General features: G+C 39.6%; 1 protein-coding gene across 1 annotated transcript in view; it reads right to left on the bottom strand.

Annotated features, from left to right (window-relative positions):
* The window catches only part of LOC124281639 (rap guanine nucleotide exchange factor 4-like), a 128,536-nt gene that overhangs the window by 20,925 nt on the left and 94,990 nt on the right, over window positions 1-12,621 (bottom strand). Inside the window, 10 exon segments of the mRNA XM_046717572.1 lie at window positions 540-618; window positions 1,041-1,162; window positions 3,107-3,219; window positions 4,632-4,710; window positions 5,302-5,369; window positions 6,054-6,130; window positions 6,887-7,032; window positions 8,390-8,573; window positions 9,276-9,504; window positions 10,794-10,903. Coding sequence (XP_046573528.1) covers window positions 540-618; window positions 1,041-1,162; window positions 3,107-3,219; window positions 4,632-4,710; window positions 5,302-5,369; window positions 6,054-6,130; window positions 6,887-7,032; window positions 8,390-8,573; window positions 9,276-9,504; window positions 10,794-10,903 — 1,207 coding nt within the window.

Raw genomic sequence — 12,621 nt, 5'->3', positions numbered from 1 at the left:
CAAATATCACCTCAATGAGACTGTGTCATGTGACCTCTACTTCACTCCCACCCTCACTCACAATTCAGAGATAAACATTCATTCAAGATTTGCATACATTGTTGTGACACATACATGATTTCACTCTATGACATCATGCTGATCTGAAGATTTAATTAATGTGCTATTAATTTTGCCATGACAATTGGCAAATATTTTGTTCTTAAAATTTAGGTAAAGAAAGTGAGTGAGTATGGTTTTACACCGCTGTTAGCAATGTTCCAGCAATATCACGGCTGGGGACAGCAGAAATGGGCTGCACACATTGTACCCATGTGGGGAATCGAACCCGAGTCTTTGGCATGACGAGCGAATGCTTTAACCATTAGGCTACCCCACCGCCCCCTAGGTAAAGAAAGAAATCATTTATCACAAAAAGCGATAATACCAAAAGATATATTGGAATCAATCCCATGTAACAATACTTCAACCAATCAAAGTGCTGTATTCTCTTAGTCATTCATTTTACAATCTCTGTTAAAGATTGTCACCAAGGATACTGGTTCATCAGAGCCTGGCACAGTCTCTCATTGGGCATAAAGATCACTTGAGTCAGCAAAAAATCTTCCAGGAAATTATCTGCAAAATGAAATAACTAATCACAGATTAAACTCAATCAAGTATGACAAACACAACCCATTGAAATAGACAAGTTAACATTGAAAATATGCTCGGGTAACCAGCACAAAAGTTTGAATCTTAGGCTTAAATTACCAATACTTGTAGTAATTGTCATGTATTACCAATCCTTTTCCGCATATGAATCCTAATGTCACATGTAACCAGGGGAGATAACTCTCATTAAAAACGTATGCCTAGAGCACATGGCCAGAACTGAGTGTTGTGTCATGTATTGGATTGAATTCCGGAAAGCAATAAGCTGTAACTGACAAAGTGATCACACTAATGTGAATATTACATTTCAAAAACAAGATTAAAGCTTGCATCAAACTCAATATAAATGGAAAGTGAAGAATAAAAAAGGGTCAAATGTCACTTACGCTTACGTTTGGAGAGGGCAGCCACCTCCAGGGCCGTATCCTCCGTGGACTTCTCTACCGGCAGCCAGGTCTCCAGCAGGTGCTCCAGCATCTTCTCAGGTGTCCCAGCCATCACCGAATACCTGGCATCAAAACGATCCTCAGTTATTCAGTATATCATAAGTCCTTTCCACTATGGGTCCGTTTGTTTGTTTATTGTTTAACAATGCAATATTCCAGCTATATTATAGCCGTGATCTGGGTTAGAACTGATCTTCAGTAACCCATGATTGTCGTAAGAGGCTACAAACAGGATCGGGTGGTCAGGCTCGCTGACTTGGTTGACAAATGTCATCATATCCCAGTTGTGTAGATCGATGCTCTTGCTGTTGATCACTGGATTGTCTGGTCCACACTCGACTATCTACAGACTGCCACCATATAGCCGGAATATTGCTGAGTGCAGCGTAAAACTAAACTCACTCACTCACTCCAGCTATTGACATCATGAACATTGGGATATGATGACAAGTGTCAACCAAGTCAGCAAGCCAAGCCACACAATCTCATGTGTCGTCTCTTATGACAAGCATGGGTTGCTGAAGGTCAATTCTGCTTAACTGTCACTTGGAAGGGATATGATGAGTTTAACATCACCAGAACATACCATCTGCTACATCAAATCAGCCATTGGACCCATTTATGGCATCCTAAAAATAATTCCGAAGGGCTAGCTGAAGTGTCAGCCTTTCAAAGGAAATCTATCAAAGGCATTGGTTGGTTGTTTGGTTGGTTTGTTGTTTAACGCCACACTCAGCATTATTCCAGCTATAGCTATATGGTGGCAGTCTGTATGTATTGGAGTCTGGACCAGACAATCCAGTGATCAACAACATGAGCATCGAGAAGGAAGAGCAAACTGTGCCAAGTAGCAAAATGAAGGGCACACAATGATAGGTGGGAGGACATCATCAAGGATACTGGCACATCAATACCAGTGGAGCCTCTGAGTGAACACCCCTGAGTGTTGTGTGATTGTTGGCGAAAAACTTATTACAAATCATTTTATTACTTGGTGACATAAAGTCATTGACATTGGCATAATTGTGACATATTGTAGATGTTGAGTTAAATGTCATCATAAATGACAGCGTTTAAAATTTCCGCCTGCCCAACTGTCTGGAACGGTCTATTTTCATCTCGGACGGTCAAATTTCAAAAGTAGCCTGTCCGGTGGTCTGGTAGATATTTTTACCCCTAATAGTAAATATTTCATAATATCACACATGTTTTCTTGTCCTCAGTTTGAAGTGTTTAAGGTATTATGAAAATTATATTAAACTACTTAGATTGGACAGTTCTAGTTACGATAACCAATTTCAGTTTACCCAAACTCGGTTCATTGCCTGTTAGTGCTATGTAGTTCATTGTGAATGGAGCTTGCGCGAGTTGGAAATGGCAGTCACAGTTTTTATTGTTGAAAACCGGACAGGCAAGTTTGTATCCGGACTGGTAATTTTTTAAAGTTACAAGTCCAGCTGTCTAGCTTGGAATTTTGGGAGTTTTAGACAATGTAAATGACTGTAATAATCTGATTGTCATGAAGTTACCCACACCCAAAAGATCATGTACACGACATTTCATCATTAGCAATGCTCAAGTTACATTGATTTAGAATAGACAAGCTTTTGTTCAATACAGTTTGAAATGAGTGATTTTCACTTTCAATGTCATCCAGTTATATGTCATAAAAGTTCTCCAGGGATAGATAGGAGACGTGTGTAGCCAACAGTCAAAACACCACCATTTTGAATTGTTTGTTTGTTGTTTAATGCAGAACCCAGCAATATTCTAGCTATATGATGGAAGTCTGTAAATAATCGAAGCTGAACCAGATAATCCAGTGATCAACAGCATGAACATCGATCTACACGATTTCGATACGATGACATATGTCAACCAAGTCAACAAGCCTGACCACCTGCCCGTTCATCACCTTTTACAACAAGCATGGGTTCCATTTTGATGTTACATCTAAGCAACCCAAAGGTTACAGCAGGACTGGCAAAAACAGCTGATGAACATACTTGTAGTGAGCCCGCACAGTCCCGTCAGGGCCTTCAATGTTTGTAGGGATCTTCTCCAGGACCAGTACGTCTTCTCCATGCTCCTTCAGACGCACTGTATTAGCCTCCACGTCCTGACAACACATATCATTATACATGCAGAAAGAGACCAATGGCCAACGTGACAAGTTTACTTCTCAAAACTACAGAGCCAAAATGCCCTCTTTGCATTGAAGCGGACATATATAGTCCAAGTCATGTGATGGGATTCAAGCCATGGACCATTTGATCTGAGTTCTGATGTCAGGAACAGGTTGAACATCAGCATGTCAAGGAGCGTTGGCACTCAAAAGATCCTTTATATTTTTTCGCCTAACAAACACTATTCAGGGACCTGTCGTTTGTTATACAATGTGGTTCCTTCATCCATAGAGTAAAACCGGAAAACATTTTTAAAAAAGACCACATTTGTCTCATCCTCCACTGTCTATTAACAAGAATATAAGTTGCTAAAGTAGCTTGTTGAAGCTGAAAGTCTTCAGAAGAAGAAGTTAAGTACATGGTGACTCAGCTAAAACTGGTTTTCCTCAGCAGCCTATTTAAGTGATTAAGGTGTAATCAGTACCCAGTCAGGTGCACATCAATTACTCATTCCACAACAAGGCTTGGTTAGTCTAGGATTGACTTGTCAATTGACAATATCAAATGGTCAATTTGCTCTGATTGTTTCTGCCACAACAGCCATATTGATTTTTGTAAAGTTGAAGGTAACCAAAAATTGCAAGTTAGAACATCACAGAGCACTTGATGAAAAATCAGGTTCTGGAGCTAACCTTTGTAAATGTGACAAGACTCAGACATGAAAGATCTTTTGTTACATGCTCAAAAAAGGAGAAGCATCAAAGATCAACAAAGGTAGCTACTTAACAAAAGGTAAACCACTTCAGATATTTTCTGTATATGTTTATTCATTTGTTTAACACAGAACTCAGCAGTGATTATGGTTTTACGCCGCTTTTAGCAATATTCCAGCAATATCACGGCGGAGGACACCAGAAATGGGCTTCACACATTGTACCCATGTGGGGAATCAAACCCCGGTCTTCGGTATGACCTCTAGTACTTTTGTTGGGTTGAGTCCCATCTGGGAATCAAAACCACACCCTCTGAGAGTCAGGGACCTAATCGCCAGCACACAAAGTCAGCCGCTTAACCCGCTCAGCCACATTTGACCACATTCTAAATGGCATTGTGCATTCACTGTAAAATGTACTGAGCATAGGCAGATCCAGAAGGGGATGTCCTGAAAGTTTATTCAATGACCATTGAAACTCCTGTGAAAACAGGTGAAAATGCCCCTGCTGAGGGATATAGCAAACTGTCCCAGATGGGACTCAACCTAACAAAGGTGCTAGAATCTTCACTTTACTGAGGTGTAATCCCAAAATGTAACATTTGCTACATTTGACCATTAGAATTCTAAATGGTATTGGGTATTCTTGAGTGTGTATGTTTTTCATGTTTTTCACCACAAAGATCTTCCTACCCTCAAAATCCTGTTGAAATCGTCTTTGTCAACACGAAGAAAGTGACAGCTGTCTTCTCTCAAGACAATTGTGGCAGCTCTGAAGCAAATAATATAAATGATCATTAAAAATGAAATCATTTAGACTGAATTCAGGGGGTCGAAAATAGCTTATCAAATCATTAAACACTGTGGAATACATATTCAGTTGAGAAATATTTTATTCTGATAAGGAATACACTCCAGGTTCACAGTGTCAGTAGTTGATTCTCTTTAATCTAACATTGAAATCTCCATCTAAAACACAAAACTTTGTTGCAAGTGTAACATCAAATGCAGAGTATCTCCTGAAAATCAAGTAAAGCTGATGAGAGTTAATCCTGGACTATACCTGTGAAGATCGGGGTTAGAATTGGTCTTCAGCAACCCATGATTGTCATAAGAGGCGACTAACGGGATCGGGTGGCCAGGCTAGCTGACTTGGTTGACACATGTCATCGTATCCAAATTGCGTAGATTGATGCTCATGCTGTTGATCACTAGATTGTCTGGTCCAGACTCGATTATTTACAGACTGCTGCCATATAGCTGGAATATTGCTGAATATGGCGTAAAACTAAACTCACTCACTCATCCTCGACTATAATTGATAAGATGAAGGCGTAGCACAATTGTGTTCCATAAAGCCTACCTTGGGGCATCATTCACGAGTGCAAGCTTGCCAAAGTCATCACCTTCATGAAGAGTGCACACAATCCCCTGAAACAAGATTATTGGGTGGTCAAGAATTTCCGTAATACTGTACCAATGTCAATGATAAGCAGTGTAAAACCATATTCACTCAATCATGATAAACTGATAACTGTGGCCATGTTCAGGAACCTGAGTCTTCTATCTGAGGTGGTTTGGCTTTCAGTGACTGAGAGTGTATAAATAGAGAATACTACACAAGGTCTCATTACATACGAATTATACGAAATGAGTGTCCTTCCTATGGTATCTGACCGAGCGAACCATAGTAGGTCACTAATTTCGTATGAGACCGAGTGTGGTATTTTATTTATTACCAACGTCTTACATGCATTAAATTGACAAAATAGCGTATTTTTGTTATGTTTATGGTTTCAAACCAAAACCGGTTTCATAAAGAGGTTGCGGAAGAATTTTGTTCTGCAGTACACTTTTTCATGACGTCACACTGTATTGACGTCACTATGCCATTTTCGTCTGCTCCCTTGGTAACCGACGACACGTTGTCATCGCCTCATACCGCCTCCTACAGTAAATTTCTCCGTTGCACCCCATTCCTTGGTTTGCAGTTGCTTCACTTGGCTAACATCACTGGTGGAAACATTACATTTATGTTTTTCGACGGATATGTTTCAGTTCGACATACACTACACAATATTTCTGTCTGTATACATCAGAACCCCAACTTCTTACCTTGCCGTATATGACAACATTGACGGATCCCTTGAGGATGATGTACCATGACTTGCCCTCATCTCCCTGGTTGAACACTGCAAGATGATACAACATTACATCAGTCACATTCAAGACTATTGCATTTACAGTCAAACTGTGTCAAAGCTGACTTACCGGAATTACCTTATTTTGAAATACTGTGGATTCCGTATAATCCAAAATCTGAATTATCCGACAATCTGTGAATTCCGACATATTTTTTGGGTCCCAGCAGCGTTCTTCTATACATTCATAGTAATACTATAAATTTCAAGCAAGGAGACATTGAATTATCCGATACTCTGTATAATCCGACATTTTTTCACGGTCCCAGTGAGTGAGTGAGTCCACTGTACCAAAATACTTCGGGTTATCCAATGTTTGATAACTGACTAAATAGGGGATATAAGGGGACCTAGATTTTACCGTGTGACAACTGTAAATTCAGTGAGTTTAGTTTTACGCCGCACTCAGCAATATTCCAACTATATGGCAGCAGTCTGTAATAATCCAGTCTTGACCAGCCAATCCAGTGATCAACAGCATGAGCATCGATCTGCGCAATTGGGAGCCGATGACATGTGTCAACCAAGTCAGCGAGCCTGACCACCCGATCCCGTTAGTCGCCTCTTACGACAAGTATGGGTTACTGAAGATCAATATTCTTCATGGATCTTCATGGGTCACAGACATTGAAATCAAAGATCCAAGACATAGTTTCCTTGTCAATATCTGGTATTTACCGGAGATCAAAATGCTCCAGATTTAATTACGGCCAGTACAATCATGTTTCACTAGCATCTCTTACTTACAGACAGTTCCAGCCTTGGCATGGGATTCAAAGAGAAGGACACTGGCCAGTTCCCTCTTCACCATAGTGGACAAGTGAGACAGAGCCTTGATGTGCAGCAGCTCCTCGTAGATGATCTCCAGGTCCTCGGGTGTCCGTTCATGGGCCCTACACAACCAGCCATTCAATGACATCCAAGCAAACCAATGATCCAAAAGTATAAACTTCCTACTAGACATCTAAAGAGTAAATTATATTCTGCATTGTGCATTATATATCTTTAAGCCTTGGCTGTTGTTCTACTTTTATGTTATAACCATAGTACTGAGCTTAAGATATAATTAAGCTTTAAGCTATATATATAATAGCAAACCTCGTGGAGTTTTGTTAGCTAATACATTTTATAATGTAACCATACTGCTTAAGATATGATGAAACTTAAGCTAATTGTATAATAGCAAAAACCCTTTAGAGTTTGTTAGCTAAAAATACTTATATGATATAAACCTAGTATTGAGTTTAAGTGAAGGAAACCTTTTAAGCTACATATATAATAGCAAAACTCCGTAGAGTTTGTTAGCTAATATACTTATATGATATAAAACATAGCATTGAGCTTTTGATAGCATTGAGCTTAAGATTTGAAGGAAACTTAAGTTACATATATATACAGCAAAACCTCGTAGAGTTTGTTAGCTAATACAAGTTATAATGTAACCATAAAGCTTAAATTATGATGAAACTTAAGCCAAATATATAATAGCAAAAACTCTTTTAGAGTTTTGATAGCTAAAATACCTATATGATATAAAATATAGTACTGCGCTTTTAAGATATGAATAAGCTTAAGTTACATATAGCAAAACCTCGTGAGGAGTTTGTTAGCTAATACATGTTCTTGTCTTTTTTATTCAGTGTTTATTGGTTATTAAATTTTGCCCCTCCTGAGAGCTTCATTTGTTCTTGCATACCAAGGAAGGGTAAATAGTTATATAACAATGTTAAACCGTTACTAACAAAAGATAATAAATTGTCATAACACAAGGGATGGTAAACTCAGAAATGGTATTGAAAGTCATGTAATGTGGAATGTTAAGCTGTGATACAACCATGTGATGTAACAAGGAATGATAAAATTGCTGTACAAAAAGGAATATAAAACTGTCATGTACCCAGTAATGATAAACTGTTGCATTACATGGAATGGTAAACTACTGTACAAAGAGGAATGGTAAACTACTGTAAAAAAAGGAATATAAAACTGTCATGTAACCAATAATGATAAACTGTTGCATTACATGGAATGGCAAACTACTGTACAAAAAGGAATGGTAAACTACTGTACAAAAAGGAATATAAAACGGTCATGTAACAAGAGAATGATAAATTGTGTAACAAGGAATGGTACACTTTAGTTGTGTGAAAACCATTTCTGGTGTCCCCCGCCGTAATATTGCTAGAATATTGCTAAAAGTGGCCTACAACCATACTCACTCACTCACACTTTAGTTCTGGAATTACTTACGGTTTACGCAGTATCATCCTCATCATGGCATCAGGTCCGATTTGTGCCAGCAGTGCCAGGGTCTCCCCCAATTCCTCCTCACATTCCTTCCTCACCCCCGACGTCGGTACCGTCCCCACCCCCTCGTCGTCCTCACAGAACCGATAGAACAAGTACTTGTCTTTGAACTGATGCTGATGACACACTGCAGGAAACAACAGGGAAACCTTTTCTCAAACATTTCTTAAAATTTTTCCCAAAACACTTTGTTAGCAGACATGCTTGATGTATAGTGGCATCTCTTGTCTTAGAAATATGTTGTACATCTGGAACTGTGTGAGTGACAGAGATTCATTCCATTTTGAAAAATAATCCATCCAAATCTTTTCTCATCCTTTAGCATATCAAACTGTTTACATTCATGTTAATAAATGTACATAGTTCCTACACCACTCGTACCTGCCAACTGTCACTCATTTGACGTGAGAATCACGCATTTTCATACAAGATCACGCTCTCATGACCACACAGTGAAATCTCACGCATTTCCAAAACTTATAAGTCAAATATGAATAAAATTGAAATTTAATCGTAAATTCACTACAAACTGCATTTGGATCATAATAGACAAGATTTTACAAGTCATTTATCTCCATTCTCCGGTCTCCAAAAGTGTTTAGAAAGTGCTAAATCCTTTTTTCGGTTGGGGGTCTCCACACCCCTTGAGCCCTGACCCAGCTTTTGGAAAATATCACTCACTGGAAACATTTTAGGTTGGAAGCCCTACACCACTGGTCAAATGATACTTAAATCAATTGCATGGTTGATAGTATTTTAACAAGAACACATACAGTAAGACAGTTGTACCATACAACAAGTGCACACATGACGTTGACCAGCCACTGACCATGTACAATGACCCCCTCCTCCAGAAGGGCTTGCCACATGCCCACCGCCTGGTTCCGGGAGTGGACGAGGGTACTTGGCTGCAGCAGCCAGTCCACCATTTCAGATCCCACCATGCATCTGCGATAGGTACGGAGGTGATACTTCCTGTCTCGGATCATGTGGGGAGCTCGTGTCAGTAGCACTGTTCGTATCACGTGACCTCCATGTAATAACTTCTCCGAAGGCATCTTAGTAAAAGCAGAAGTAACTTAATAAGATGTCTACATAAACAGAATATATTGGTAAAAAGATTTGTTTTGATTATGTATTCTTCATATATCAATAATTTTAAAGGAATAGTAATGAGCTTCCTACAGCTGTGATGGGACTCTGACAAGAAGGTAAGTGCAGTACTTACAACTGTGATGGAACACTGACAAGTAAGTGCAGTACTTACAGCTGTGATGGGACACTGACAAGAAGGTAAGTGCAGTACTTACAGCTGTGATGGGACACTGACAAGAAGGTAAGTGCAGTACTTACAACTGTGATGGGACACTGACAAGTAAGTGCAGTACTTACAGCTGTGATGGGACACTGACAAGAAGGTAAGTGCAGTACTTACAACTGTGATGGAACACTGACAAGTAAGTGCAGTGATGGGACTCTGACAAGAAGGTAAGTGCAGTACTTACAACTGTGATGGAACACTGACAAGTAAGTGCAGTACTTACAGCTGTGATGGGACACTGACCAGAAGGTAAGTGCAGTACTTACAGCTGTGATGGGACACTGACAAGAAGGTAAGTGCAGTACTTACAGCTGTGATGGGACACTGACAAGAAGGTAAGTGCAGTACTTACAGCTGTGATGGGACACTGACAAGAAGTAAGTGCAGTACTTACAGCTGTGATGGGACACTGACAAGAAGGTAAGTGCAGTACTTACAGCTGTGATGGGACACTGACAAGTAAGTGCAGTACTTACAACTGTGATGGGACACTGACAAGAAGGTAAGTGCAGTACTTACAGCTGTGATGGGACACTGACCAGAAGGTAAGTGCAGTACTTACAGCTGTGATGGGACACTGACAAGTAAGTGCAGTACTTACAACTGTGATGGGACACTGACAAGAAGAAAGTGCAGTACTTACAGCTGTGGAGGGACACTGACAAGAAGGTAAGTGCAGTACTTACAGCTGTGATAGGACACTGACAAGAAGGTAAGTGCAGTACTTACAACTGTGATGGAACACTGACAAGAAGGTAAGTGCAGTACTTACAGCTGTGATAGGACACTGACAAGAAGGTAAGTGCAGTACTTACAGCTGTGATGGGACACTGACAAGAAGGTAAGTGCAGTACTTACAGCTGTGATGGGACACTGACAAGAAGGTAAGTGCAGTACTTACAGCTGTGATGGGACACTGACAAGAAGGTAAGTGCAGTACTTACAGCTGTGATGGGACACTGACAAGTAAGTGCAGTACTTACAGCTGTGATGGGACACTGACAAGAAGGTAAGTGCAGTACTTACAGCTGTGATGGGAGCAGCAGGGTTCGGGAGGTCATCAATGTCAGTTGCTGTTGAGTACACAGATTTAGTTGTATGTTTCCTCATATCACCAGGGCGCTTTGTGTTTACATCTGACAAAAAGAATAAATACTCAGTTAAAAAACAATTTTTGTTCTTACAACTTCAATTATTTCCCAAAGCAGTTAACTATTGGAAAACATTTTGTAATGTTCACTGGAAAAAATGGCAATGTCGGAGTGGCACTACAAGAAATTTTGAAAAATAATGAACCTTCATTATATAAAATCCATTTTTCAAAACTTCCTTTTTCCTTGCGAAGGATGACTTAACAAGCACTGATGTAGTCATCCATATGACATCACACAGAGCAGTGTGTCCATGAGGAATGATGTCATAAGTTAATGTGTCTGTGCCCCTAAGTGTCATGTTGAACACTACAATCTGAATTCTTACCAGTTGTACAGCTAGTCCCTACTGTTACTTATTGTGAATGTCTTCCATTAGTGTGTTGTGTCCTTCAGGATGCTCTTGCATTGTTTTGTATAAGTTGTTATTGGTTTAACATGACAACTTTTCTATGCAATGTCTATGAAATGTCAGGGTTGTTATTCAATATTTTTTTAGTTTTATAGTTCAGATGCAGCTGATAACCTTTTAACATCTATAGCAGTATCCGTAACATCTGCCAATCATGTACTATGACCTTTATCTCCAGTGATGTACTTCAAAAATATTTATCCTTTCAATTTAATGACGGCCACAAGGTCATAAATTCCAGCAGTAAAAGTATTTACTGGCTCAAGATTCATATTTTTATATTGGAAATAAAAGAAATCTTCTAAGGCATTGTTTTGTTTTTATACAGCAAATGAATATCTCAACATGAAATATATTAGGTTAGGGCAGTGGGGTAAGTTTGTGGTTAAAGCATCCAGGTTCAATTCCCCACATGGGTACAATGTGTTAAGCCCATTTCTGGTGTGCACCCCAGTGATACTTTGCTGGAATGTTGCTGAAAGTACCATGAAACACTCACTCACTCACTCACTCACTATTAGGTTATGTTCTTCACGAGTTTTCAGAGGCTTCTTTAATTGTCACCAACAACATTTTGCCCTTTCTTGTCACTGTGTCTTGTATGTGCTTAATCCAATACTGTACAGAGTTAGCATAATATATATGGATAAAAAACTTCTTTATAACATTTAGGAGACACACAAACAACCTAAAATGAGACAACCAACTTGCGACAACCACCTCGAGATAACAACCTTGAGACAACCACCTTGAGACTAAGTATATCCACTCATCCCAGCACCTTTCAAAGTTCGAGGATCCGTATACCCCCAAGCTCCTCCAATCAAGCTTCCCTCTAGCGCCCCAAGGTGGGAGAACCTACACCAAAATGTCACTCTTAATAATATAGATGTTCAGAAGTTGTTATATCTTATTTCCATATTTGTTATCATTACTTAGTCCTCCACCTTCTATATGCCTTTCAAAGGTCTTCAGATGGAAAACAACTGGGAACACCTTCGTTCACACATTTTTCACTTAATGAGGTGTTCGAAGGTTTATATAATCTTTTCATCAGCTCATCCTACCAGGTACCCATTAACTGCTGGGTGAACAGGGGCAGCTTTGAACATAGTAACTTGCCTAAGGCGACACCATACGTGTTGCATGTGCTTCAGGGTGGGGCAGGTTCAAAGCCATAGAAGCTCTCACAAGCCAGAATGCCAAAAATGGTCACCTGATAATCACCGCATGCACTGAAAAGTTAATCTGTGACCATTAATAAGGCAATTTCTTGTTCCTTTTGTTGCCT

The sequence above is a fragment of the Haliotis rubra genome, unplaced genomic scaffold (assembly GCF_003918875.1).
Source record: "Haliotis rubra isolate DU_JTF1 unplaced genomic scaffold, ASM391887v1 Scf287, whole genome shotgun sequence".
Taxonomy (NCBI): Eukaryota; Metazoa; Mollusca; class Gastropoda; order Lepetellida; family Haliotidae; genus Haliotis; species Haliotis rubra.
Note: the sequence above shows the minus strand (reverse complement) of the source record. Positions and strands in the feature narration are given on the sequence as shown.